General features: G+C 45.8%; 3 protein-coding genes across 19 annotated transcripts in view; 1 reads left to right on the top strand and 2 right to left on the bottom strand.

Annotated features, from left to right (window-relative positions):
• Positions 1 to 2232, top strand: part of LOC120797315 (ceramide-1-phosphate transfer protein-like) — a 6216-nt gene extending 3984 nt beyond the window's left edge. The window contains exon 7 of the mRNA XM_040140882.1: positions 2139 to 2232. The gene's annotated coding sequence lies outside the window, so the exon portion shown is untranslated. The remainder of the gene's footprint in view (positions 1 to 2138) is intronic.
• LOC120797230 (zinc finger protein 436-like) overlaps positions 1 to 15117 on the bottom strand; it is a 26334-nt gene extending 11217 nt beyond the window's left edge. For 2 of the 17 annotated variants that reach the window (XR_005708472.1, XM_040140708.1), the window contains exons 1-14: positions 14852 to 14963; positions 13954 to 14404; positions 13250 to 13522; positions 13058 to 13159; positions 10861 to 12855; positions 9532 to 9875; positions 8586 to 8666; positions 7491 to 7638; positions 6689 to 6819; positions 5591 to 5832; positions 4992 to 5062; positions 4555 to 4670; positions 4184 to 4428; positions 3524 to 3639 (exon numbers count right to left, since the gene is read on the bottom strand). Coding sequence is in view for 16 of the 17 variants with exons in the window: in XM_040140708.1 (XP_039996642.1) it covers positions 3524 to 3639; positions 4184 to 4428; positions 4555 to 4670; positions 4992 to 5062; positions 5591 to 5832; positions 6689 to 6819; positions 7491 to 7638; positions 8586 to 8666; positions 9532 to 9875; positions 10861 to 10901 (1535 nt within the window). In the remaining variant the exon portion in view is untranslated. Of the gene's footprint in view, positions 1 to 103; positions 2518 to 3523; positions 3640 to 4183; positions 4429 to 4554; positions 4671 to 4991; positions 5063 to 5590; positions 5833 to 6688; positions 6820 to 7490; positions 7639 to 8585; positions 8667 to 9531; positions 9876 to 10216; positions 10637 to 10860; positions 12856 to 13057; positions 13160 to 13249; positions 13523 to 13953; positions 14405 to 14851; positions 14964 to 15012 lie in introns of those variants that run through there. The other 15 variants (XM_040140695.1, XM_040140704.1, XM_040140694.1 and 12 more) reach the window with 15 other exon arrangements.
• On the bottom strand, positions 14604 to 26952 carry LOC120797742. The gene is made up of 16 exons (XM_040141588.1): positions 26615 to 26952; positions 24923 to 25027; positions 24330 to 24489; positions 24053 to 24183; positions 22959 to 23194; positions 22359 to 22546; positions 22034 to 22164; positions 20875 to 21110; positions 20521 to 20627; positions 20299 to 20414; positions 19831 to 19840; positions 19606 to 19708; positions 19035 to 19143; positions 18341 to 18576; positions 17670 to 17767; positions 14604 to 17572 (listed from the first exon to the last, which is right to left on the bottom strand). Exons 1-16 carry the CDS (start codon positions 26868 to 26870, stop codon positions 16636 to 16638), a joined length of 3159 nt encoding a protein of 1052 aa, XP_039997522.1. The 5' UTR covers positions 26871 to 26952; the 3' UTR covers positions 14604 to 16635.

Genomic DNA, 26952 nt, shown 5'->3' with positions numbered 1-26952 from the left:
AATAATGCTTCCATTTGTTCTCTGAAGGTCAATACCGTAAGTTTGAAAAAGTCGAAAGGGGGTGCTGAGCAAAAGAACATTTGATTTTTTTTTTTTTTTTTTACAGAATGTAGTTTATTATGGTCACATTTGGCATAGCAAACAAGCAGGCGCACCTTTTTGTTCTTTTACAGTGAAATACACTTGAGCAGTAAAATGTAAAATCAGCAGATAAAAGCTAAATGACACCCGTTGAGGAAAACATGCACGTTAAGGCACCATATGCTGCATTCAGGACCACTTGGGATTTGGAAGTGCTCTGACGTCACATTCATCAAATTTCCAAACAGTTATACATGAGGAATTATTGAGTGAAATTGACACATTTCCCACTCCCCCTGAATGCAATGTCAGCTACAGTGGAATGAGAATTAAGAAACATTGAACACACTGCGAGAAATCAAAGAAAAAGACTTAATCTCCATGAAGTGCCACGACTTCACCTTCTAGACAAAGTTTAACTAGTATTTATGTTTGCGACTGTGATCTTTACATGAGCTGAAAGCAGTAAATACAACATTAAGTACAGCACAACTCTATATACCTGATTGATATGGCACTTCTATCAAAGGTATGTGGTAATTTTGTGTAAAAAGCTTGATTACTTTTCTCTTAATACTGCTACCGGCTTGGGGTCAGCATAACACCGTAAGTTAAACTTTAAAGTTGTAAAAATCATACATTCAACTTTTTTTAGGGCTGCAGCTGATAATTATTTCGGACTAACCATTTACTGTCTAAGATGTCAGTTTCCCAGGCGATTCAAAAATTTTTTTGTCCAACCAACAGATATTTCATTGACAATTAAAATCAGCGAAAAGCAAAAAATTTAGCTCAGTTATCCACTTAAACAAATTTCAGTACCAATACCAAAACTAATTGTCATTAAAACTGTTGTGAATTAATTTTCCTTTGTTTCTTTTTCTGTCAAAAACTAGACCTGGGTATCATGTGACCATTTTCAGTATCAATTCCAAAACAATACTTCACTTGCCGGAATATAAATGGTTTTGTAGAAGAACGTTTTCTTTTCATTTAACAAAAGAAGCGAGAGTACTCAAATGTAAAATGTTTCAACACAAGCAGCCTTACGTAAGAACTTTGTCCACAAAAAAGGTGATTTAAAGCGACTGCGTGATCAAGGAATAACTAAAGAAGAGTACAAGTTTGATACAGTCCTTTTCAGACAGAACCGGCTGGATTCAGAAACTGGCTTTCTTCTGCCTGGTGGCTCTTCATGTGTGTTTTCAGACAGTGGCTCTGAGTAAAGGCTTTGTCACAGAGGGAACATTTGTATGGTCTCTCTCCGTTGTGAGTTCTCATGTGGACGGTCAGGTGTTCTTGGCGAGAACACGCTTTCCCACAAACTCCGCAGACAAACAGTTTGATGCCCAAATGGCTCCTGACGTGGTTGTTCAGGTGAGTCTTGCGTTTAAAAAAGCGTCCACACTCGGAGCAGCCGTACGGCGCCTCGCCAGTGTGGACTCGCATGTGAGCCTTCAGCTCGCCGTTGGATATGAAGCCTTTGCTACATATGATGCAGATGAACGGCCTCTCGTTGCTGTGCGTCCTCATGTGAGCCGTTAAACCGCAGTTCGAGAGGAAGGTTTTACAGCAGATATGGCAGAGGTACGGCCTGTCTCTGACCGTGTGGATCTTCTCGTGTGACTTTAACGTGCTGGGAATTTTGAAACGCTTCCCGCAAACCTCACAGCCGTAACGTCTCTCCCCCGAGTGAGTTGCCTTGTGGCGGGTTAAAGACCGGAGGTCGTAGACAGATTTACCACAGATATTGCAGTGGTACTTGTCTCTACCTGTGTGCACCTTACTGTGAGCTTTGAGCTGTGCCTTCAGACCAAACGCTTTTGGGCAAATATCACACTTGTGTGGTTTGTCCGCCACATGGACCCAACGATGAACACTCAAGCTGGACATGTGAGCAAAGGTTTTGTTGCAAACATCACATGTAAACGGCCTGTTTCCTGTGTGGAGAGTGGTGTGGCAGTTGAGGCCAGTGACGGTGGAGAAAGACTTTCCACAATATGAACAGTCGTGAGTCTTTTGGTAGTTTCTAAGATGTCTCTTCAACTCTTCAACAGATTCAAAATGCTCCCCGCACACTCCGCAAACACGCTGCGGTTCATCCACGTGACTCCATGCGTGTTTGATCAAGCTGCCCCGTACCCTGTACCAAACTCCACAGACTTTACAGGGCGTTTTACTCCTCTCCACGACAGAACTTCTGGGCACCCGCCTCCTCATTGTCTTTGATGACTGCAGGTCAGGATCTGGTTTCCAGTCGTCGTCTCTGTCACATCCCTTGTCTCCATCTTTGTCATCACTGGAGGCCACTTCGCTCTCGGCGGCATCTTCATCATCAGTCTCCATTTTCTGTTGTTGTGAAGCTGAGCTGCCGGCCCGAACGTCCACTCTGTTACCATCTACATGGTGAACAGGGCTGCTGGGGAGCAAAAATTACTTTGTGCCCAAGTATGTTGACTGTGTAGCTATCCTGCCATTAATCTGGGCTGAATTTAATCATGAAAACAATAAACACAACGCTTATTTAATGTGGTTTGTTTTTGGCAAACAGAGGCTGTGTATTTAGCCATTTTGTGTCAAAAGTATGTCTAACATATGGAGCAGAGGTCCGCTGATAAATAAGAGAGAGGGGACACTGTTTTATCATTTGGGCTGCATTCCAGTATATTTGAACATACAGAAAAATGTCCAAAAAAAAGCAACATCCCTACCTGTGAGTAGTGACATGTTTGTTTTAAACTTTAAAAAGTGTCCTACCAAGCACATTTCATGGTCGAAGGAAAAAAAAAATTAAGGGAACCTCAACAAAAATGTTTTTGGATTGTGTAAAGCAAATTATCACTCAGATTTTTTTTAAACTTTCAAATATACACTCAGTTGTCAGTTTATTAGGGACACCCAGCTAAAACTAATGAGGTCTAATACAACAGTCCTGCAATAAAGCCTCCTTCATGAAGGTTTTTATTGATACTGTGTTAAAGGGTGTTGATCATTTTGTAAGCCGCAGTCTGTGGTGCTGTTGAACTTCACTGGGTTATACTGAGAGGTGTTCCTAACATTTTGTCCACCCCCATTCCACTCAACGAGGGTAGGCTAATCAACAGGCACATGTCTTTAACACAGTTTCAATAAAGACTGAACATTAAAACCTTCATGAAGCAGGATTTATTGCAGGACTGTTGTATTAGACCTCATTAGTTTTAGCTGGGTGTCCCTAATAAACTGACTAGTGTGTGTGTAAATATTGGTATCAGTGCGTCCATAATACTGAGCATTAATATGGAGAGAAGCTTCAACACACCATTGAAATGAGGCATCGTCGTTCTCACTTGCACCTGTTGTTACCTGTTAACCTCTGAGCTCAGTTTTTCTGGAATTTTATTTTATTTTTTTAAAACAACCTAAATATCAAATGGTGACAGTCTGTCTCTTTTTAAATTACCTTGAACTGAGCCTGGATTCATCAGTTTTTATCACCACGGCGGCAGTAGACAGGGAAACATCAGTGGCATCGTCGTGTCTCGGTAAGAGTTGAAGCTCTTCTTCCTCCTCTCTTGTCTACAAGAGTTTTCACAAATAGATGTTAATTTTGTCAGCTACTTTTAGACTGAGTCTTAGCCCTGAGATCAGAAGTCCACGGTAGTGTAGTGTTATAGACTGTTGTATTCTCAATGGTGATCAAACTATTGTAAATACATATGTAATGTTTCTGAAAACAGAAGCTAATTACTGAGCATCTCTCTACTGCCCAGCAAAGTTACAGGGAAGATGATTTGGAAAAATAAAAAGTCTGTATTTTCGTCTCTTCTAAAGACTGACTGTTAGTTTTTATTTTTAAACTCAATTTTAGCCCCCAATCTTGTATGGAAATTTAGTCTCACCTGTTTAAAAAACGACAAATGTGTTTTTCATATTTTATTTTTCACAATTTTCATAAACAAATTTAAAATCAGTGGTGGCCCAATTTAGAGGCTAACAAATGAATCAGTCTAAGTCTTTATACTGACTGAGAAAATTTCAGAGCACAGATTTCAAAATGGTATAATATACTGTAATGTTAAGAGAGGAAATAGATAATACTACAAACTACTACAGTATGTACCTTTAGTCTGATGTAGAGCAGTGTCTTTTCGACCCCCGTCGACTTCATGGTCCTGTAGATCTCCTCTGGTGTAAGAGTCTTTACTCTGAGCCTCTGGAGTCTCCTGCTCCTGTCGGACTTGAACATGTCAAAAGGTTTGTCGTCTCCAGCCAGCTGAGGGAAGGTGGACCTTAGCAGGTCCAGGAAGTCGGCCTCCTGTAGTCCACGAGGACACTTCAGGTCCTGTACTGAGGATTTCATCAGCACTGAAACAGGAAGAAAAAATAATCACCTGGAGTTCGAGATTATGTCTGACCAACCCCTACCGAAGACACTAAACATTTAGAAATGAACACACTTACAGGACCAGTCGGTTTGTCTTTTATATTTACCATTTTTCGAGAGCACATCTGACTGGGAATCTTCCAGCATGCAGATCCTGAGCTGGTGGTGAGTGGGTTCTTCACCGAGCCGAGGTCTGCCACGCCTCCTTCTCTCAGACTGATCTCTGGGAGACGATTGACAGAAAATTTACACTTACACGTGTTATTAAAAAAGGCCTTTTATAATGTGATGAGAAAAAGAGAGGCAATCTTTCCTCTAAATTTTACAAGACACTGAACTAACTCAGGCGAGAGCATTCTGTGCGTTTTTGAAGTCATTGTAGGAAAATTTAAGGATGTGGTGAGAGATGAGTTTTTCTTCATTTGAGATAATCATGCAGACAAATCGTATGAAAATCTGTTTAAACAAACATTTCGAAGACATCACTGTCATCAAGATCGTATCTGTTAGAATCGATGAGACGCCCTCTTTTGTTTTTTGGTACCTCGCGGACATTTCGGTTTGATCAGCTGTCATGGCGGCGTCGTCCCTGCTGGTCTGGGGATCCTCGCGGGTCTGTAAGAGTCGTGTTCCCATATGATACATTAGCCAAAAACAGACACACTTTCTTTTACAAAACGCTGCTCAAAGAAAGATCAGAAATTCTACACCATGGGTATCAAAATGCCCTAACACATGGGAAAAACTCCCCTGCCTGGCACAAATATTACCCTGTTGGTATAAAAATACTATCTGTCTGTTGCCAGAATGCCCAGAGAGAAAGGAAAAACTGCCGTACGTGGCAGAAATATTGCCCCGTCTTTATCAAGTGACGTTTGCAGTCACTGGTATTCAGATTGCGTTGCTTTGTTTATTACTTGGATTTAAAAAAAAAAAAAAAAAAAATCTTCGTATTTGCCCAAAACATTTCTTGGCTAGCTGCTTTTCCCACAGGGCTACTCATAAATTACGGGACCCTCCTAAATTTGAGCTAAACTAGTGGATGGAATGAGGACATTGTTCCTGGATTTAAAGAGGTTTGGTAAATGAAGTCATACAGGTAATGCAAGATTGTGAAAACTACTTTGAATTAAATCAAACTACCTTCAGTCGGATGTAGAGGGCTGAGTTTCCTGCTCCAGTGGTCCTGATGGTCCTGTAGATCTCCTCTGGGGTCAGGGTCTTCACTCTCAGAGGCTGCAGTCTCCTGGTTCTGTCAGACGTGAAGACGTCAAAGGGTTTATCAGCCGTCAGCTGAGGGAAGGAGGACCTCAGCAGGTCCAGGAAGTCTGCCTCCTGTAGCCCACGAGGACACTGCAGCTCCTGCACCGGACATTTCTTAAACACTGGAACAGAGAAATATTCACCCTGAGGCTCCGAATCTAATTGTTTTGCCGTTTCACTTGACGTGAATGAAAAGGGAGAACAATTACTTTTTGTAAAGGAGTTCAATTGTATAACTTGTCCACTAAAGTTCTTTAAAGTTTCATTATTTACAATGTTAGTGACTGGCAAATGACGAAAGCTAAAACTTAATGAGATTTGATACTGCATTCGGATTCAATAAAATGCTATCAAACCCCAACCTTAGTGCGAACAGTACATTAGGCTATCTACCACGCCGCCATGACCGGTAAACTGTATGATATAAATCCTGAACACTCAACTCTATCATGACAAAGTTTCACGTGTGTTTGAGATGGACCAACGTCAGGCGAACTCTACAAAAGCATCTGCACAGAGGATTTATTGATTCAGTCACCAACCAATCATAATCACTTTGAGCACTTTGTAACATGGGTTAAGAAAAGGGCTCCATAAATAAAAATTATCATTATTATCATGTATTGTTCCTTTTCATTTTCGATGAATCTACTGATTATTTTTTCAATTAATTGGATTCGTTTTTTGGTCTGTAAAACATCGGAAAATAGTGAAAAATGAACATAAGATTAAGATGATGTCTTGAAATAGCTTGTGGTTTGACCAATAGCCCAAAGCCCAACGATTCTCAGTTTAATACAATGTAAGAATGGAAAAAGTGGCAAATCCTCACAATGGAGAAGCTGGAACCATCAAATATTTGGCATTTTTGCTTAAAAACAGAGGTTGATCGTCTATCAAAATAGGTGCCAATTATTTTTCCCTCAATCCGCTGATTGATTAACTCAGTAGCTCTAGGGTGAAGTGCTTGAAACCAACCCCTTTTCGAGAGCACATCGGTCTGTGAGTCCTCCAGGATGCAGATCCTGAGATCTAGATGGCTCTGTGAGTCACTGATCCGAGGTCTGCCAGGCTTCCTCCTGTCAGACCGAACTCTGGGGGAAAATGACCTGGGGGATGAAGTATGGCAGCTTGTTAATGACTAAAACACAGACCAGTTGTGACTGGCTCTTAGTCTCGCAGCCTCCTGTACTCTAGAGTTACACTGACTATCATCACTGTCCTGAACATTATGTACTTGCTCTTTAAATATACACTAAATGGCCAAATGTATGTGGACACGACAACATCACACCCATGTGTGTATTCTGATTCACTACATTTCAGAGGGAAATATTCTACTTGTTACTGCATTACATTTATTTGACACCTTGAGTTTACAGTTCAGCACATTTCTTAAAATTCTTCTATCAGTATGTGGTTGTGGTTCCTTGCCATTGTTCAGATGTCTGAGTTACTGTCACTTCCACTGAGGAGACTTTTCCCCTCTAAACTTCTCCAATGGCTTCGTTCCAAAAACTTATTTGAGACCCAACAGGTAAAACTCTCCCGTATGTTAAAAATAAATAAATAAAGCTCAGAGTCTGAAAAGTTCACACTTTTGTCCTCTGTCATTAATCATCTCAAAAATATCATTTTATGTTGTAGCATTAAGATTTCCCTCCATTGAGACTAAGGTACCAAAACCAGGGAAAACAGCAAGGCGTGTCCACATACTTACGGCCACACAGGGTCCATTTACAATAAGGCGTGGTCTCTAGATAGTACTAGGATTTGTAACCTTGATGGTATATGATAGTCGGGGTCCTGCAGATCTTCTCGTTTCTGTCTGGAGCTTGTTGCTGGCTGCACCGACTGCTGCTCCTCTTCATTTTCACCCTCGTCATCATCGTACCACAGGAGGCCCAGACTCCCTGTGTCCTCCACATCTGGACGGAAATAGAGCATGAATCAAAAGCCCGGTTTTGCTTAGCATCAAACTCCGTATGATATGCTAGTGGAATAACGATTGACATAGAGCTGCAATGATTGGTCGATTGGGAAAAAAATGTATCCAATTATTTTGATAATCAATTAATCCTTGAAGTAACTTAAAGCAAAAATGCCAAATATTTGATGTTGTAGGTTGTCAAATGTGAGGATTTGCTGCTTTTCTTTTTCTTATATGACTGTAAATTGAAGGTTTTTGGTGTTGGTCGGACAAAACAAGACATTTAATGATGACACATTGGATTCAAGGTTGTGACTGGCAATTTTCAACGTTCTTTTAAACGCACCAATTGATTAATAAACAAATAATCAGCAAAACAATCAGTAAGGAAAATAAATGTTGCTACTGCCTTATTCAGTAAAACCTAAGTAAGACCTTAATATAAGATTGCGACTAATGATTATTTTCAATATATATATATAATAATTTCTCTCCATTGATTGATTAACTACTTTGCTCTATAAAATGTCAGAAAATTTTAAAAAGTGCTCCTCATAATTTACAACACCGGACAATTGAAAACTTCTCTACACCACACTATACGATATTATAGGAAATTATTATAGAACATTTTCTAATAGCAGAGCTACTCTACTATCAAATATTTAAATTTCTTGGCTTGTTATGTGTTTTTCTGTAGCCTTGCATGTTGTAGGAACAATAATACAAAAACATAAAAATACAATCAAATAGCTACTCAGTGGCTATTTAGTACTGAAGGATCAGGAGCAAAAAGCGTGATTGGGAAATCCCTACATTTGACCGAGCGCTGTGCTCTTCCAATATTAACGAATGTTAACAAACACAGGCTCCGGCTTCAGGGGACCCTGACCTCTTTGGCCCCTGGGACTGTGCCAGCGGGGCCCATTCGGTGTGAGGACATACCTGGCTGCTGTGTGTGCTGCTCCTCCTCTTCCCCGTCACTTACAACAACCACAGCATGGCTGTCCATATCTGGGATCAGGGCTTTGAGGTTTCAGTCAAAAGTAAAGGAAAGTCAGATCAATATTTCTAAAACGGTTTTCCACCCTGCAAGTATGCGCTTTATGGCACCTGCCGTCTATCATTTGGCTTCACTTGAACAACAGAGGGGTTTTAGGATTTCTATGAGCTGATGAGATTAACAACATCACACAAGAAACTCCTTGAAAAGTCGTTTTTTGGATGCAAACACACGCCCAACAGTAAATCACCTCGGGAAAATTTGTGTAAGCATTAACTTTGTGTACTTTGATGTCTGCATGTTTGTAATCAAGCAAATAAACTTTAAATTGGCCGTTTTTTAAATGAAGTTCAACAAACTACAACTTAAAAGAAGAGCATTTGTGACTTTATCTGAACCAACTGGGATTTGCAAAACTTACTGCAACGTTTTGTGTATACATGCCTGCCAAACAGTCAATCACATCACGGAAAATTGAGATAGCCACCACTTAATTTAATTTGAAGTCAGTAGATTTAACAGTGAGCAAAGCGACTTTAAATTAGATGGTTTTGACATGAAGTTTGACATGCCACGACTAACCAGAGCAGAACGTTTGTGACTCGGTGTTAGGCTGAGTGTAGGGCCCATGAACCGGGACAAAAAGCTGACTCAATTTATAAACTTTGCATACATCTCCTAGATATCAGCCGAATTGTAAGTTACACCATGAACATTTGTGAAATGATTTACTACAAGTCTTCCGCACTGAGCGGGCGTGTCAGTGGGCGAAGAAACTTTCAATTGGCTGGTTTTTAAACCAAGGTTCGGCAAACTGCTCCTTCAGAGAACAGAGCGTGTGACTCGATGTTACTATAGGAGAATTTTTAAGTTCATTCAGCCACTGACCTTTCCTCTCCAGTTTGACCCGCGGCTGCAGGAGAACCTCCAGCTGTCTCCTCTGCCGGTCGATCTCCTGCCTGAAGCCCGAAGCCTCCTCCTCGTACCCGGCGACGGTTCTCTCTACGACCGCTAAGATTTCCTGGGCGGCTGTCGCCAGCTTCTCGGTGACGATCCCTCTCAGTATCTCGGCTTTGGACATGTTGCCGAGACCGTCGAGAGTCTCTGGGCCCCCGGTGTTCCTCTCCATCCAGTAAAACATGTTGTTTTCGCGGGGGAGTGGGTTTGATGCACAGCACCTCAGCACATTCCAGCGGGCCGACTTGTTCCTGGTTTTGGTGCAGCCACGACAGCTGTCCGGCGAGAAACACACGCAAAAAAAAAAAAAACCCGGTGAAGTGAATATCTCTGATTATTGCGCCGAAACAACTGGACTCAAAATGTTTGATATGAAAACTGAATATTTAAATATTATGAGGCTGAGAGAATGAATCCGCCTCTCATTAACTTGTTAATGGTATAAATTTTGATGGAGCTGTAGCTGCTTCATTCATCAGCAACATCAATATTATAATATTAAGCAGCCATATTAAAAACCAATATCAAACCTTCCTGAAACACTGCTGGCAAACTGTGCTCAGTACATTTAGGATTAAAGTGATTTATGTTTTTGTTTTTCCATTTTCGTACCAACCTCTTGTGTCCTCGTGTTTTGTTTCGCTGCAGTAAAACCAGTTAATACCGGCCTGTGATATAATGCGGCCTCAGGTTGTTTTACTCTTTAATTACACAATAAGAGAAAGGTGGTTGACGCCACGTTTCCCAGCACTGCGCCCTGCGGGTTCCCTGTATTTACACAAATATTTAGTCTCATTTGTTGCTCCTGGTTGGTCGGGGCTTCGTCCCGCAGCAAGATAATGACCCAGAACATTAGGAGAACGGAACCAGACGGAGACCTCACATGATGGAAGACCAGCACAGTCTCCAGACCTGAACCCCGTGGAGCCGGTTTGGGATGAACTGGACGGAAGGTGAAAGCAAAGCAACCTGCAGGTGCAACACGTCGATGGGAACTCCCTGAACAATGGTTGATTTCCAAACGTCAGGAGTTCAGCTGCCGGACGAGTCAGAAATTTAGATTCAATTCAGTCCCACGAGAAGATTCCGCGATTCCTTGTTTTTAAAATCTACCAGGGTTTATTTGTTCTACGCTTTAATTTCAGAGACACTGAGACTTTAAACTGTACATTTCCATAAAAACTGGACGTGATGAGCTGGATTGCAAAGTTCTACCAAAACGTCTTTGTGCTGTCAGAGGAAATGAAAAGCTCACGTCACCTGACAGATGGACGTTTGTAATGCTTCAAACAAGTGGCCATCAGTCATTCTTGTGGGCTCGAGTCTTTCAGTCCGTCCACTGCTGCCCCTCCCAGGTGGCTCTGGCTCTCTGTTTATGAGGCTCCGTTGGTGGAGAGCTTGGCAGCAAACGTCGCAGAGGTGTGGTCCGTCCCGGACGGTGTGGATCTTCTCGTCTTCTCTCAGCTTGTCCCAAACCTTGACGGACATGTGACAGACCTCACAGCTCTGCCGCCTTTTCCCCGAGTGAATGAATAAATTGTGTTTGGATAAAGTTCTCGAGTCAGCGACAGATTTACCGCACACGTGTGGAGCTTCCTGTGAATTTCAAGCTGGGACTTAAAACCCAATGATTTCTGGCAAACATGACATTTGTGTGGTTTGTCCTCCACATCTTCCCACTGGTGATTCTGAAGCGCTGATGTGTTGGTATGAGCTTCGCCGCATCGGCCACATTTGTACAGATGTTACAGCTGTGTGTCTTCTGGTGACTCTGAAGATGACTCCAGATGTTCTCAGTCAAAAATGTCGACGACCTGAGCAGAGCTCCGCAGACTTTACACCAAGCAACAGCGACACTGTTCTCAGTCGACCGGATCTGACGGTTCAGGGTCACTCTCCTTCACCTGCCCGTCATTCTTGTCTGGTTTCCAGTCATCATCTCTGTCGTCCTCCTCGTCCTCATCACCGTCCCCTTCGCAGAGGAGACGAAGATTCCCAGAACTCCCCGCAAACACCGGACCATTTCAACACACGGGAGTAGTGACAGCAGAGGCAGGGTCGGGAGTTTGATCCCGATCCGGGACCCATTCCAGTGGAATGGACTCAGGCGCAGAGGTGCGTTTCCATCCGCCTCTTTTTATGAGCATTTTCAATTGTTGCATTAAAAGAAGAAGAAAAACCTGAGTGGGAGCACGGAAATCCCAGAAAAATCCTGAAATATCCCAAAAGTTTCCTCTTGTCTGAGGCGTAAAAGCTGTTACGTACGTGAAGCATGGGAGACTAGTGGAAACAGGGTGCGACTGCCAGGCTGAAACACGCTGATCCTGTTGACCTGTTTCCTTCCGGCGGCTCGATGCGTCTTCCGCTGGTGGTTTGTTTCTTACCTCGGAGCCTGTCTGGGGTCACAGAGGTGGGCTTTTGTTTTGTTTTTTAACTTCACAGTCAAACTTTTGACCACGCCCACACCTCCCGCATTTTAGAACCCCCGAAGCGCAACGCATCAACGCCCCCCACCGCATCTCGCGCTCAACGTTCTGGTTTCGCCGCTCGTTGCTGCAGCAGACCCGGACCCGGAAGACTCGTGACGCTCTTCCTCGGCGGTCTGACGATCCTCGAAGGACCCAGCGGGATTCTGGTTAATTTCTGAAAAATGAGGACGCGCTGAACATTGTGGAGCGTGGACACTGTCGCGGCGTCGTGCGACAGCTGGAGGAAATCTGGACAAAGCCCCGAGATCAGTGGGAATCTCAGAAGCAGGGCCGCTACGAACGATTAGTTCAATGATGGATTCATCTGCAGATTATCTGATCAATTAATCCGTTTATTGTTGCGTCAACAAAACATCAGAAAACAGTGAAAACGTTCATCTTTAAATGTCTTGTTTAGTCTGAACGACCAGAATATTCAGTTTACTACAGGCTCCGATGGAAAAGATTTCAGACTCTGGAGCCGTCAATCCTGCTCCAAGATGTTGTTTTTCCATTATTCTTATATCCTGGTTTCCTGTGAATCCACCGATTGTTGCGGCTGGAATAAAATCTGGCAACAAAACCTGGCCATGGGCCTCCAGGCGGTGCAGAGGGCTGAGTTTCCTGCTCCGGGGGACCTGCTGGTCTCTCGCTGGCCGTGAAGATTTCGAGAGGTTTGTCGTCCTCCGCTGGACCAGCCGAGGGAAGCTGGACCCCAGCACGACACGTCAGGTCCTGCAAACGTGTCCCTCCAGACAAATTCACCAGGAGCTTCAGTCCAGAGTTTCTGCAGCGTTCACCGGATTAAATGTCAGACTTTCTAAGACCTTTTAAATACAACACGGAAAACAGTTCTTTATGTGAATGAAACTCAAGACTTTTTAAAACCTTCTCAGGCCTTTTTATGACGGAAAACCTGCTTTTCACTGTTGTAAAATACTAAACCAATTATTCAAAAGGAGCTTTCATGTGATTCACTCTTTATTTACCTTTGAACGTGTCCTGGTCGGACCGGGAATCCTCCAGCAGGCGGACTCTGGACTCCGAGGAGGTGGTGACGTGTCCTGCAGCATCTCCTCTCAGACTGAGCTCTGGGAGACAATGAAGGCAATGATTAGTGCAGCGTTTATACCGAGAGGTCGGACAGACAGGAAGGTGTCAAATCGAAAGGCTTAAGGCACCTGATCGAAAGCAGGACGACGACGTTTTAACCCTGATCTGGTCTGTGATGGACACTGAGCAGGACACAACTGGTCCCTCTTCTCAGAGTCCTAACCCAGTCAGACATGAAACACGTTGATATGAGTCAGGGAGACGTCCGCTTCCTGAGGACACCATGATCTCTGATGTCCCTCCAGAATAAAGCTCCAGAGGAGAAAGCGGCTGCAGAACTTCATTCAGAATCTTCCTGTTTTTAAGGCTCCTTCGGTGTCAGTGTCCCAGTGGCAGCTGCCCTGGATGTTTTTTGACATTTGATTAGTTTCAATAATATTTTCTTTTTTTCAGACATTTCTTGATGTCAACGAGGATTCTGGGAAAACGTGATGGACGTGTTTCTTTTTTTTTTTTTTGTCATTTTATGACAAAAAATCTAGAAAATCTAGAAGAACCAGTTCCTCATATTCTCTCTCTCTCTCACACACACACACACAGAAACACACTTACTTTCCATGGTTTTTCAGACTATTACAAGAGCTAAACAATGAGATTAAATATAAAATCTACAACTCATAGAAACAGATTCGTTTGTGAAATAAACCTAAAATAAAAAAGAATCAACACTCGGCTCATTATTATAAAACGTCACTTCATCCTCCTCCTGTTCATTCTAATAGTTTTCTAGGACTTCTCAACTTTTATCTTAAATTGGGTGTTTTTCTCTTACCGGCCTTTTCTCACCCATGAGACGAACCAGGACTTGTAAATCACATCGTTAAAATCAGTGCAGGTGTCGATTTTATTTACTGAAACATCGGCAGGTTCAGCGGCGACAAGGCAGAGCGTTGGGACCCGATGTTGGGACCTTGTCCTTTCCAGGTTCCTTCTTACACCGACCTGTCGTCTCCAGTTTGACCCGCGGCTGCAGCAGAACCTCCAGCTGTCTCCTCTGCCGGTCGATCTCCTGCCTGAAGCCCGAAGCCTCCTCCTCGTACCCGGCGACGGTTCTCTCTACGACCGCTAAGATTTCCCGGGCGGCTGTCGCCGGTTTCTCGGCTTCGGGCATGTTGCCGAGACCGTCGAGTCTCTGGGCTCCATGTTTTCCTAGCGCATCCACTTCTGCATCACTTTCACCTGCGATGTTTCGGAGCTACGGTGCAAGCACAAAAACCGTCCGGCTGGGAACCAAAAGCACAGACGGAATCGCTTGAGTTCCGCCTCGTGTGAAAACCGGTCAGACGCAGAATGATGATTGAATCCTTAATGTTTTCATCTCTATAATGTTGCAGCCGGTAAAGGTGGAGCTACTGTTTCCATTATATATACTTTTGGTTAGTTTGTTAACTTAACGTGGGGATCAATAAAGTTTCAACCACGGATAATCCATCGGAATTTATTTGTTGATTACATTTCGTATCAATAATCTGAACCTGAAAGAATCTAAACCGATCACATGAATGTAGAGCAGTAAAAAATACAACATTTCTCCTCTGAACTGTGGTGGAGCTGAAGTACAAAGTAGCAGACAACGGAAAATTCAAGTACAGCACCGATTCCTCACAGTTGTAGTCGAGTAAATGTACTCCGTTACTTGCCACCGCTGCCGGCAACGCGGGAACATTCACCTTAATCTGCATCAAGTCGACTGCTCCTCCCACCGTCGGCGACCTGTGGAAAATAACTCCTTTAATCCAAACTCAACCGGACGACGCGTTGGTGTCGTCCAGGAGTCCGGAGCGACCGGACCAACCACATTTCAACACATTTCATTCATTCATTCATTTACTTCCTGCCGTCGTGGGTTTTCAAATCACTGCAATGGAACAGCTGCTCCTCTGAGCCTCCTTCAGGAAACGTCAGTAACTAAAACAGAGGAACAATAAAAGCTCGACACTGAAAACTTTTCCAAACGGGAGAATTACACGGAAACATCTCAGAAAAAAACAAACAAAAACAACAACAAAACAACTTTCACTTCAGGTAAAAACTGCTTTAAACTCAACACATGAGCCCAAATGAATTTCTACGAAAAATATAAAACACAAAGGAAACGTTTACATCTTCATCAAACCTCTTCCTCTCTTTCTCAATTAGTACCTAATGTTAACAGCTCTGAGCTGATGAGAATCCCTGAAGGGCAAAATATCACAAGTCAAGTGTAGGAATCTACGGCTAAAACAGCCCAACTACCTCCTCACTCGTTCCTGCTCTCCCTCTTTGTCACTATTAAATTACATCTTATGCCATAAACAGCATTTTTTTTTTTGTTGCCAATAAGAAAAATATAGAATACATCTAAACTGATCCTTTACGTAGCGTCAGGCACCACGGTACAACTTCGACAGATTTAACAACACGCAAACTTCATGCAAACAGAGAAAAAAGATCAACGTATTCCCACACAGTAGCGTCGACAATCCTTTGACAGAATTTAAGGATAACATCTTGTAGAGATCTGTGGGGCTGAAACAATCAGCTAATTCAGCCGTTACTCGATCGACAGAACAACAACCTGTTACTATTTTCGATAATCGATCAATCGTCGCGACAGAATATTGCGGAAAAATGCTGAACTTTCCAAAGTTCCAGCTTCTCGGGCGGCAGGAGTCGGAGTTCTGGTCAGACAAAACAAAATATAAAAAATATAAAATATCCGCAGTCGTCACTTTGGATCCTGTGAAGCTGTGAACATTTTGATCAGGAATGGATAAATCCATTAGTTAGCAGGGTTTCTGCAGGTCTGGGAAAGTCCTAAAAAGCACTGAATTCCGTCCCTTCAAAAAAAAGGGTTAGGAGGTTTTAAAAAGTCTCGCATTTCATCTACACAGCTCTTGAATATTTCTTCCCGCCTGCGGTGGACGCTAACATCAGTTACAGCTTTTCACCGCCAGGAGACGGATGTTGGTGTCGATTTGAGTAAAAACCTGGTCTTGGTGGCGGTTTCCGTCTCTTCGTGGTCTTTTCACTGAGCCCTGTGACATTTAGACAGGAACTGCCAACAGTCGCTTCATACAGAGGCTCTTGTCCAGGGGCCCCCCTGACCCCTCTGGCCCCGGGAATCATTGATATATGCAGCGAAAGTACAGACGGAATGTGACACAAATGTCAGTAAATTCATCTCATTCATACAGAATTGTAGCCCGTATTGTTTGTTTTGCCCGTTACGGCCTGAAGAAGGTGCTAAACTCTATGTGGTCTTAAAAAGATTTAATGTGGTGAATGCTGCAGAAACCCTGGTATAAACGAATAAACTAAAAAAAATGGTTAGCTGCAGCTCCAGTCTGATCTGATCCATGGGGGGTTGAGTTTTCCTCAGCCTGGTGGGTCTTTTCGTCTGGTTTTTCACACAGTGGATCTGACAGACGGTGCATCTACGAGGCTTCTCCCAAACGTGGACCCTCCACGTGCTTCACCAGGTTTGACTTGCATTAGAGTAGGAACCGTTGGGCCACTTGCTGGTGTGGCTTCTCCGGTGGACCTGTAATCTCTGGTTGGTGTAAAACTTTTTGCTGCAGATTTCACAGACGTAGGGTCTTTCCTTGACTGCTCCGCGAGCCGAGTGAGTCAACACGTGCTGGGATAAAGTTTCGAGGCCGCCGAGGGGTTTCGTGCGCTTGCTGCAGCTGTGCGGCTTCTCCTCCGTGTGTCTCGCCCTGTGAAGTTCGAGCTTAATCTTCGAAACACAGGATTTTTGGCAGATATCACATTTGTGTGGCTTATCCACCACATGGACCCACCTGTGGTTACTCAGCACCGACTTCTCGGCGAACGCTTTATGGCAAATCTTACATTTGTACGGTTTCTCCCCTTTGTGTCGAGCGATGTGTCCGCTGAGGCCGGAGGTGGAGAGGAAAGACTTTCCACAGATGTTACAGCTGTGTGTCTTCTGGTGACTCTGAAGATGACTCCTCAGCTCCTCTGCAGACTTTGAATGTTTTCCACAAACTCCACAAAACCTCTCTGGATCGTCCACGTGACTCCAGGAGTGTTTGATCACCATGTTCATTGAGCCGCGCCGGGCGCCGCAGACTTTGCAGGACGGAGGAGCATCGCCGTTGCTGGTCAACGCCCGTGGAGACGCCTGGATCCGTTTCCTCTTTGTCCGGACGCCTGAGCGCTCGACTCGCCGCCTTCCCGTCGTCTTCTCAGGCTCTTTATTCCTCAGATTCTCATCGCTCTTGTCTGGCTTCCAGTCGTCGTCCCTGTCGTTCACCTCGTCTTCGTCCCTTTCGCTCTCAGAGAGAAGCAGAGACTGCAGAGACCAGAGACTGGCCGACTCTGATCTTTCACCATCTTCGTCGTGAGCCTCCTCTGCTTCCATTGAGCTGCTGGACAGAACGTCCGCTCTGCTGGGAACACAAACAGAGACTGAGGACACTTTCTGAAAAAGTGGCAGCCCTACAGACTTTTCATTAGTCTGTCGATTCACTGTCGCTGACTCACCTTGTGTGCAGTCTGGTTTGAGCGGAAGTGGATGGAGAATCTTTGTTTCCCTGCGGGAGATGAAGCTTTTCCTCACTGGCCTGGGCTTCCTCCTGAGCCTGGAAGAGTTTTGTACCCAAAGCATATTTTGAAGGAGGTTCGGAGGAAGCGTCTTTGCCTCAGCACGTACCATAATCTTCAGTAAGTGAACAAACAGTCACGCACAAGAAGAGAGTAAAAGCTAAAAATAAAAAAGACCTGCTCTATGTGAAAGGGGCCCGGAGATAATCTCTGTTGGGACCTGGTTGCTATATAAATAAAATTGAGTTCTCCTCTTTGAGAACTCTGTTGAGCTCTTGTTTGGTCGGCAGGAAGGACTGTAGACGTTAACAGGAGCAGTAAAGGGAAGTCACAGTACAGCTACTGCGGCCACATCCAGTTTTTACTTTATTTTATTTGTCTTTTTATTCAGTTCGAATCCCCCTTTTATCATTTCTTTTATCTTACATCGCTGGAAGTGGTTTAATCGCTCGATTTTATTTTGCGTTGATTTTGTTTTTAATTTGCTGCCCTGTGTGAAGAACTTTGTAACTTCAATTTTGAAAAGATCCATTATTTCTTATTATTATATCCATAGCGTCACAGATTCAACCACAGCAGCAGCCGATAATCTACCAACGGAGAAAAACTACCTTCAGTCGGATGTAGAGGGCAGAATGCCTCGTGGACTTGATGGTCCTGTAGATCTCCTCTGGGGTCAGGGTCTTCACCCTCAGAGGCTGCAGTCTCCTGGTTCTGTCAGTGATGAAGAGGTCAACGGGTTTATCGGCAGCCAGCTGAGGGAAGGTGGACCTCAGCAGGTCCAGGAAGTCTTCCTCCCGTAGTCCACGAGGACACTGCAGCTCCTGGACCGGGTACTTCTTAAACACTGAGACACAGAGACAAAATTGAGCATTGAGAAAAAAGCTTTTCTCTGTCATGTATGGTTCCATACTGGGTAACTCTGGGTTCTGGATTGTTGGTCGGATAAAATAAGACGTCTGAATACATCTCCTTGGGCCGGGGAGAAACCGGAACGGGAAAGTAAATGTCCGATTGGTCGATAATGAAAATAATCTTTGTTACAGCCTTGAACAGAGCTTTTTCCATCTCTTCCATAAAAATGTATTGAATAAAATGATATTTAAGGCTGAGAACAGAAAACCGGGAGGAAAGAGGCTCGCAGAGCTATTGCGACCAGCGCTAGCATGTTAGCCGTTAGCTCATGAATAACTGAAGTTGACCAACCGGTCTCTCCGAGCCTCTACTGGCTATTTCATGAGACAGTAAACCGTCGCGGATACTCATGCAGGTACCTGAATACAAAATGGACTACTTTAAGTTTACCGTTGGCTGAGAGCACATTGATCTGCGAGTCCTCCAGGATCCGGATCCTGAGAGCCACGTAGTTCTGTGTGTCACTGATCCGAGGTCTGCCCCGCTTCCTCCTGTCAGCCTGAACACTGGGAAACGATAACATTACAGATTAGGAGCTGGTTGACAACATCTGTAGGCAAAAATTCAATCTTTGTCGTGATCAGTAACCCGCCGTTTTTGTTCTGGATTTACCTCGCGTCCAGCCTGGTTTGATCAGGGGTGGACGGAGGTCTTTAGCAGCTGCCTCCTTTCTCTGCAGGGAAGGTCTTTCTCTGATCTGGAGTTTCTCGAGAGGCTAAAAGGAGAGTTTGATTCTCAAGTGACATTTCCACCAAAAACAGAGACCCCTCTGGATTAAGATGATTGATAAACCAAATGTGCACAGTGATTTTGGAACCGGATCCTAAATGGAAGCGGCTATGAGAGCCCAACCTAAAAGGTGACATCAGACTAAAAGTGAAAAGACGTTTCCAGACAAAATCTGATGAGCTTTGCTAGAGTAAGACAGATGCTCAGAACATAAAGACTCATGACGCGGTACCTTCAGTCGGATGTAGAGGGCAGAATGCCCAGTGGACTTGATGGTCCTGTAGATCTCCTCTGGGGTCAGGGTCTTCACCCTCAGAGGCTGCAGTCTCCTGGTTCTGTCAGTGATGAAGAGGTCAACGGGTTTATCGGCAGCCAGCTGAGGGAAGGTGGACCTCAGCAGGTCCAGGAAGTCTTCCTCCCGTAGTCCACGAGGACACTGCAGCTCCTGGACCGGTACTTCTTAAACACTGAGACACAGAGACCAAATTGAGCATTGAGAAAAAAGCTTTTCTCTGTCATGTATGGTTCCATACTGGGTAACTCTGGGTTCTGGATTGTTGGTCGGATAAAATAAGACGTCTGAATACATCTCCTTGGGCCGGGGAGAAACCGGAACGGGAAAGTAAATGTCCGATTGGTCGATAATGAAAATAATCTTTGTTACAGCCTTGAACAGAGCTTTTTCCATCTCTTCCATAAAAATGTATTGAATAAAATGATATTTAAGGCTGAGAACAGAAAACCGGGAGGAAAGAGGCTCGCAGAGCTATTGCGACCAGCGCTAGCATGTTAGCCGTTAGCTCATGAATAACTGAAGTTGACCAACCGGTCTCTCCGAGCCTCTACTGGCTATTTCATGAGACAGTAAACCGTCGCGGATACTCATGCAGGTACCTGAATACAAAATGGACTACTTTAAGTTTACCGTTGGCTGAGAGCACATTGATCTGCGAGTCCTCCAGGATCCGGATCCTGAGAGCCACGTAGTTCTGTGTGTCACTGATCCGAGGTCTGCCCCGCTTCCTCCTGTCAGCCTGAACACTGGGAAACGATAACATTACAGATTAGGAGCTGGTTGACAACATCTGTAGGCAAAAATTCAATCTTTGTCGTGATCAGTAACCCGCCGTTCTTGTTCTGGATTTACCTCGCGTCCAGCCTGGTTTGATCAGGGGTGGACGGAGGTCTTTTAGCAGCTGCCTCCTTTCTCTGCAGGGGAAGGTCTTTCTCTCTGATCTGGAGTTTCTCGAGAGGCTAAAAGGAGAGTTTGATTCTCAAGTGACATTTCCACCAAAAACAGAGACCCCCTCTGGATTAAGATGATTGAGAAACCAAATGTGCACAGTGATTTTGGAACCGGATCCTAAATGGAAGCGGCTATGAGAGCCCAACCTTAAAGGTGACATGAGACGAAAAGTGAAAAGACGTTTCCAGACTAAATCTGATGAGGTTTGCTAGAGTAAGACAGATGCTCAGAACATAAAGACTCATGACGCGGTACCTTCAGTCGGATGTAGAGGGCAGAATGCCCAGTGGTCCTGATGGTCCTGTAGATCTCCTCTGGGGTCAGGGTCTTCACCCTCAGAGGCAGCAGTCTCCTGGTTCTGTCGGTGGTGAAGAGGTCAAAGGATTTATCGGCAGCCAGCGGAGGGAAGGAGGACGTCAGCAGGTCCAGGAAGTCTGCCTCCCGTAGACCACAAGGACACTGCAGCTCCTGGACCGGGTACTTCTTAAACACTGAGACACAGAGACCAAATTTTTGTCAGCCAACCCAGAGTTCTACCGGTTATACCGTTGACGTAGTTGTGGTCAGAGCTGTGGCTGCAGGTCACCAACTGCTCCACTGCATCGGTGCGTTCAGGTGGTGACACAAAGCCCCCGTAGAGTCCAGAGTGTAATTCATCTGGTAATGTCTCTGCTGAGCTCCCTCACGGCTCCCGCCGCTTTACTGTGTTGTTTGTGTTCACAAATGTGCATTTTACCAGCACCTTGTGTGTGCGGAAGTTGTATTTACAGGAATATTTCTCGGTTCATTAAAGAAACGCCTTGTGTCCCTGTTTGGTGGATGTGGTTGCCGGTGCGTGAACTCCCCCACCCTGCCGGTAGGTGGACCGGTGGCAGCTGGTTAGCAGACCCACAGCGCGGCCTGTAATTTGGGCAGTGACGCAGTCCTTTCGGCTCCGTTTTCCGGCTCATTTGATTTAAAACGCAACAAAGCGCCAACTTGGCTTTGAGCAGACTGTGTTTACATGCGTTGTGGCGGAACAGATGCAGCCAGATATATAAGTTTTATGGCAGCTCAGATGTGAAACATGCAGCCAGGGAGGTTGTTTTTTTGTTTTGTTTTTTTAAATGGCACTCACTGAAAATCAGACCAAAGGCAAAAGATTGTCTCCAAACTTTTCTGTACTGACATTTCTTGTCCTTTATCGGCCGATATAAAGACGATATATCTACAATGAGCCAATACATCGGGCTCCAATCTGAACCAATTCAAGGTGCAGGACCCCCACACTGTGCCATGGCTACTACTTTCATCTGATGTTTTTGACCTGATGCCGCTGACGTGTTGCACCTCAACAGGTAAATAAAGCAAAGAAGATAATAAGGACGTGTGTTTACTGGACACGTCCAGCACAGAACGAAGTGATTAAATCTACCTTTGGCTGAGAGCACATCAGTCTGAGAGTCCTCCAGGATGCAGATCCTGAGATGTACGTAGTTGTGCGGATCACTGATCCGAGGTCTGCCGGGCCTCCTCCTCTTAGACTGAACTCTGGGCGTCAGTAACCTAAAAGATGGGGGTTAATAAAGAAGTAAGGCTGTGATTGGAGATCAGACATCCATGTCTTTGCATGTATCTCTGCTGGTGTGTCGTTTATATCTGCTCCAACCAGTTTTTAGCAACTGATCTCGTTTTTCTTTTTTTTGCGAGTATCAAACCTATAACCAATCGGAGTATTCTATCTTGACTAGTTAAGTTACCGTGTGTGTTGTCTGGTTTGATCAGGGGTGGATGGTGAAGCAGCAGCAGCAGCCTCATCAGCAGCAGCAGCAGCAGCAGCAGCCTCATCAGCAGCAGCAGCAGCAGCGGCCTCATCAGCAGCAGCAGCGTTATCTTGTCTCTGTGACGGATGAAACACTTCGTCGGCGGCCTGGGGCTCCTCTTGTGTCTGAAACAACGCCAAGAGTTCCACCAGTCAGAATACAAAACAAACCAAACTACAGCAGCTGGAGGTATTTGCTTGAGCGCTACTGTCTGCAGGACACACATAGCTACTGAAAGAGTCTCTTCCCACCGAGAATCGTTTCAGACAAAACACGTAACGACCATAACCCAATTTTTTATAACCTGCTCTTACAGCATCACGCGTCCTAAATATGAAGAAGCAAACACGAACACTGAGGACAACAAATCATCCTGTTAAACCATCAACCCTTTAAGCAATTCCTCAAGAGAAAAAAATAATCTGAATATTCCCTAATGTTTGGTGGAATGAGCCCAAAGTTCACACGTGTTGCTGAGGACAAACTAGTGCATTAAATGAAATCTCTCCCAGGCAGTAAAAGTGTCAGACGCGCTACCTTCAGTCGGATGTAGAGGGCAGAATGCCCGGTGGACTTGATGGTCCTGTAGATCTCCTCTGGGGTCAGGGTCTTCACCCTCAGAGGCAGCAGTCTCCTGGTTCTGTCGGTGGTGAAGAGGTCAAAGGATTTATCGGCAGCCAGCGGAGGGAAGGAGGACCTCAGCAGGTCCAGGAAGTCTGGCTCCCGTAGACCACGAGGACACTTCAGGTCCTGGGCCGGGTACTTCTTAAACACTGAGACAGAGGAATATTCAAGAGTAAGTTGATTCAGATCAGTTGAACTTTGATTTTCATTCACACCGAAGGGAAACAGCTGTTTTTGGAGCCTGTCTGTGCTGCATCCAAGTCAAATCTAATGTGTTTAATCTCCATAGAATCAGCAGCCACGACCTGTGGTTACTCCTGGACTGGACTCGGACCGGTACCTGTTCTACGCTGGGGCATTCCCATCTCATGATGTCTTATACCACATTTAGCTTACAGCTCCTAAAATAAATATCTTGTATGGTTCAATGCAAAAACATGGACACTATCGAGGCGTTTTAATCTGTAATTGAGTCTTTAAAGTGGAAAAAATCCTCCCGTTTCGTTTTTCATATTCCTGCTGCAGGTTGAAAACAGGTTGTTCTTCACTCTCTTTTGTTTTTCAGGTGATGGGGGTCGGTTAAACTCCATCCATCCATCCTCTGCCGCCTATGCGGGGTCGGGTAGTCCAGGGGGGTCCAGACGTCCCTCTCCCCAGCAACGTTTTCCAGCTCCTCCCGGGGGACCCCGCGGCGTTCCCCGGACCAGGTGAGATATAAAATATCTCCGTCGCGTCCCGCTACTACCCCGGGGCCTCCTACCGGGACGCATGACCAATACTTCTGGAGGTGGGAGTCAGCGGACAGGGGCCTCGGCCGGTTCTCCCACACGACACGTTTGGGTTTACCAGGTCTGTCCCGCAGGTAGACCCGGTACCAGAACACCCCGACCCGGAGGTCCCATGACAAGGCACCACTCGGGTCCAGATCAGGCAGGCCGTTTCTCTGACAGAGGAGGTCTCCCAGCAGAACTACAGAGCCCCTCGACGGGAATTTACTGTAAACTTACCGCTGGTCGAGAGGACTTCAGTCTGAGAGTCCTCCAGGATGCGGATTCTGAGATCTACGTGGCTCTGTGATTCACCGGTCCGAGGTCTGCCGGCACTCCTCCTGTCAGACTGAACCGTGGGAGGCGCTAACCTGCCAAAAATAAAGATTAGAATCTGGGTTAAAAACACAGCGACCCTCCACAGGCCAGAGCGCCGTGACCCCGCAGTACGCAGAGCGGCGTCCAAATACTTTTAGCCCCGTGGGGAAGTGACAACTGTAGGAATGTGCCTCGTAACCTCGATGCTGTTTCATAGTCCGGCTCGGTGAGAGGCTCCCGATCCCGTGTGGAGGTCAGCGCCGGTCGCTCAGAGGCCCCCTCATCTTCGTCCTCCTCGTCTTCATCCATCTGTTCCTCGGTGTAGCACAGGAGACCCATGCTCCTGGCGTCCACCACACCTGGACACAAACGGTTCGTCAGGCAAAGCTCACTGACAAAGAGGTCAAAGGTTCTTCAACAATCTCTCTTTTAAAAGTGTATCAAAATAAATCACAGTGAAGAAGAACGAGCCTTCAAACTCATTAATAGTGTTTGGAAAAAAAGAAAAAGAATCCAACTAAATGATTTCTTTCACCCGCAGGTGCAGACGAAGTTGTGGACTGTTTTCAGCCCTGAGTAGCGTCTGCAGGCTTCATCACGAGCCGCGTAACCACCCACCAAGACGGTAGGACAGCGCGCATGTGGCCTGAGAGGCTAAATCCAGGGCAGAGCCGCTACCCGGACTGAACCACTGAAACCCTACAAGTTCCGGTGGAGCGTAACTGTATCATACATCAAACTCTATTAATGTAGTTCCTTCCTTTTGAGTAAAACGTGGATTTAAAGACGCACTCAGCTCATATTTGTGCTGCTGCTCCTCCTCCTCGGGGACTTGCGCTCCTCCTCCGGACGCCTCCGCCTGTACCGGCTCGCATATGGGAAACAGCTGCTGGTCATCTGGATCGGGAGGAGGTTTAGTTTTTGATGAAGGAAAAGTAGACAATTACTTCAAAATGTTGACCCCCCCCCCGTGAAACGTTTGTCCGTGTTAACACGTGGAGCAAATAAACAGACAAGCTCGGCGTCGATTCGGTTAAAGCACCGGCGTGCGCGGTTCTGCCTGCGGCTGTCATGACCCCATAACTGTCGCTCCATTTATTGGTACCTGCGGTGCAGGTCTTGCCCTGACGGACACTAACCACGGGCCCCTTACTCCACAAACCCCGTCTCTTCCCGTCTGCGGGATCGGGAGACCGGCTCGGGTCCGCCAGAGACCAGAGACCGGCACCTGTGGGTGCTCGGAGCCTTTGCTGAGGCGGAGCACCGAGGCCGCTAAAGGCTAAACGCGCTTCTGCTAGCTCTGCGGCTAAAAGTGTCCCGTTGACCGTGAACGTCTCCGCCGCCGCAGCAGCACTCGAGTGTCGGAAAAAAGAAAGTGATCGGTTGATCAACGGAAACCTCTCAAGGAAGGGTTCTCCGGTCCGGGGTTCTCCGGTCCGGGGATTTCCTGCTTGTCCTCACCCCACGTGACACTGAACGGGACCCCCTCGGGTCTTCCACTGTAACTGGAACCGAACCCAACGTTTTAAGACGTCGACTCTAGCGGTCGGGCGCCTCCGGAGGGTCCCCGGGCGAACCCGAGGGGTCGTCGGACGATTCGCGGGAGAGGACAGGAGGAAAACCGGTTCACCGATCTGGATTCGTTTACTCTAAGTTTGGGTTTTCGGGGAAATGCCGGATGGTTTTGGCCATTTGTGCGACAATCGACTTGTTTCAAAGAAGCCGCGTGAAGTGACAAAAACTCCGCCCTCTGAAACACGACGATTAGTCGATCAACCGAAAAATAATCAGAAACCGTTTTGATGACCGACCGCCATTAGTCATTTTTCAAGCAAACATGGTGTTTTCAGCTCCGAGCATGAAGATCTTCTGGTTTTTCTCTGTCCCAGTAAACTGAACCCTTTTAGTTGGATAATCCCCCCGGACTGGGAGAAAACCGGGTCGGACACTTTCCGCTGTTCTCTGACATGTTAGAAGCCATTAATCGAGTAAACAATCGGTCGGATTAATCAATAACGAACACGATCATTAGTTGCTGAGGTCACAAGTCAAAAAAGTTGGAAACCGCTCGTCTCGTCTGCTGTTTTATTTTATGAGCTCATCGTAGCTTCTGTTCAATGCAAGACTTGAATCTGAAAAGTGGGAAAACGGAGCAACTGTAGCGGAGTAAAAAGTGCAACGATCGCCGCTGAACTACCGTCGAGTATTTGGTGTAATTCCGCCACCGACCGGATCCACTGAAAGTCCGCCTGTAAGAACTTGGTTTGACTTTTTACACTTTACACAGTGAGGTCGAATGGAGGCCGAACCGACGAGTCGTCATAACAGTTCTCGTGGCGAGTCCTCAGAAGTCGCAGGTTTTACCGTGAGACAAAGCCGCGTTAAATCGAGACTTTTGTAAACGGGATTCGTCATTAGGTGGCGATTTCCCTACGGGGAGAACCCACTGTTTGTACTTGACTTCCAGCGAACTCTTACACCGACCTGTCGTCTCCAGCTTGATCTCCGGCTGCAGCAGAACCTCCAGCTGTCTCCTCTGCCGGTCGATCTCCTGCCTGAAGCCCGAAGCCTCCTCCTCGTACCCGGCGACGGTTCTCTCTACGACCGCTAAGATTTCCTGGGCGGCTGCCGCCAGCTTCTCGGTGACGATGACTCTCAGCATCTCGGCTTTGGACATGTTGCCGAGACCGTCGAGGGACTCGGGCTCCATGTCGTTACCTTGGATCCAGGTGAGTATCATCACCGTTGTTGCAGGGAGAAACTGGCGGGGAACGTTTGGCGCGTCTGTTGTCCCCCCCCCGTCCCGCCCCCCGGCTGCTGGA

The sequence above is a fragment of the Xiphias gladius genome, chromosome 12, assembly GCF_016859285.1.
Source record: "Xiphias gladius isolate SHS-SW01 ecotype Sanya breed wild chromosome 12, ASM1685928v1, whole genome shotgun sequence".
Lineage (NCBI taxonomy): Eukaryota > Metazoa > Chordata > Actinopteri > Istiophoriformes > Xiphiidae > Xiphias > Xiphias gladius.
The sequence above is the reverse complement of the archived record's forward strand: the minus strand, read 5'-3'. Positions and strand labels throughout refer to the sequence as shown.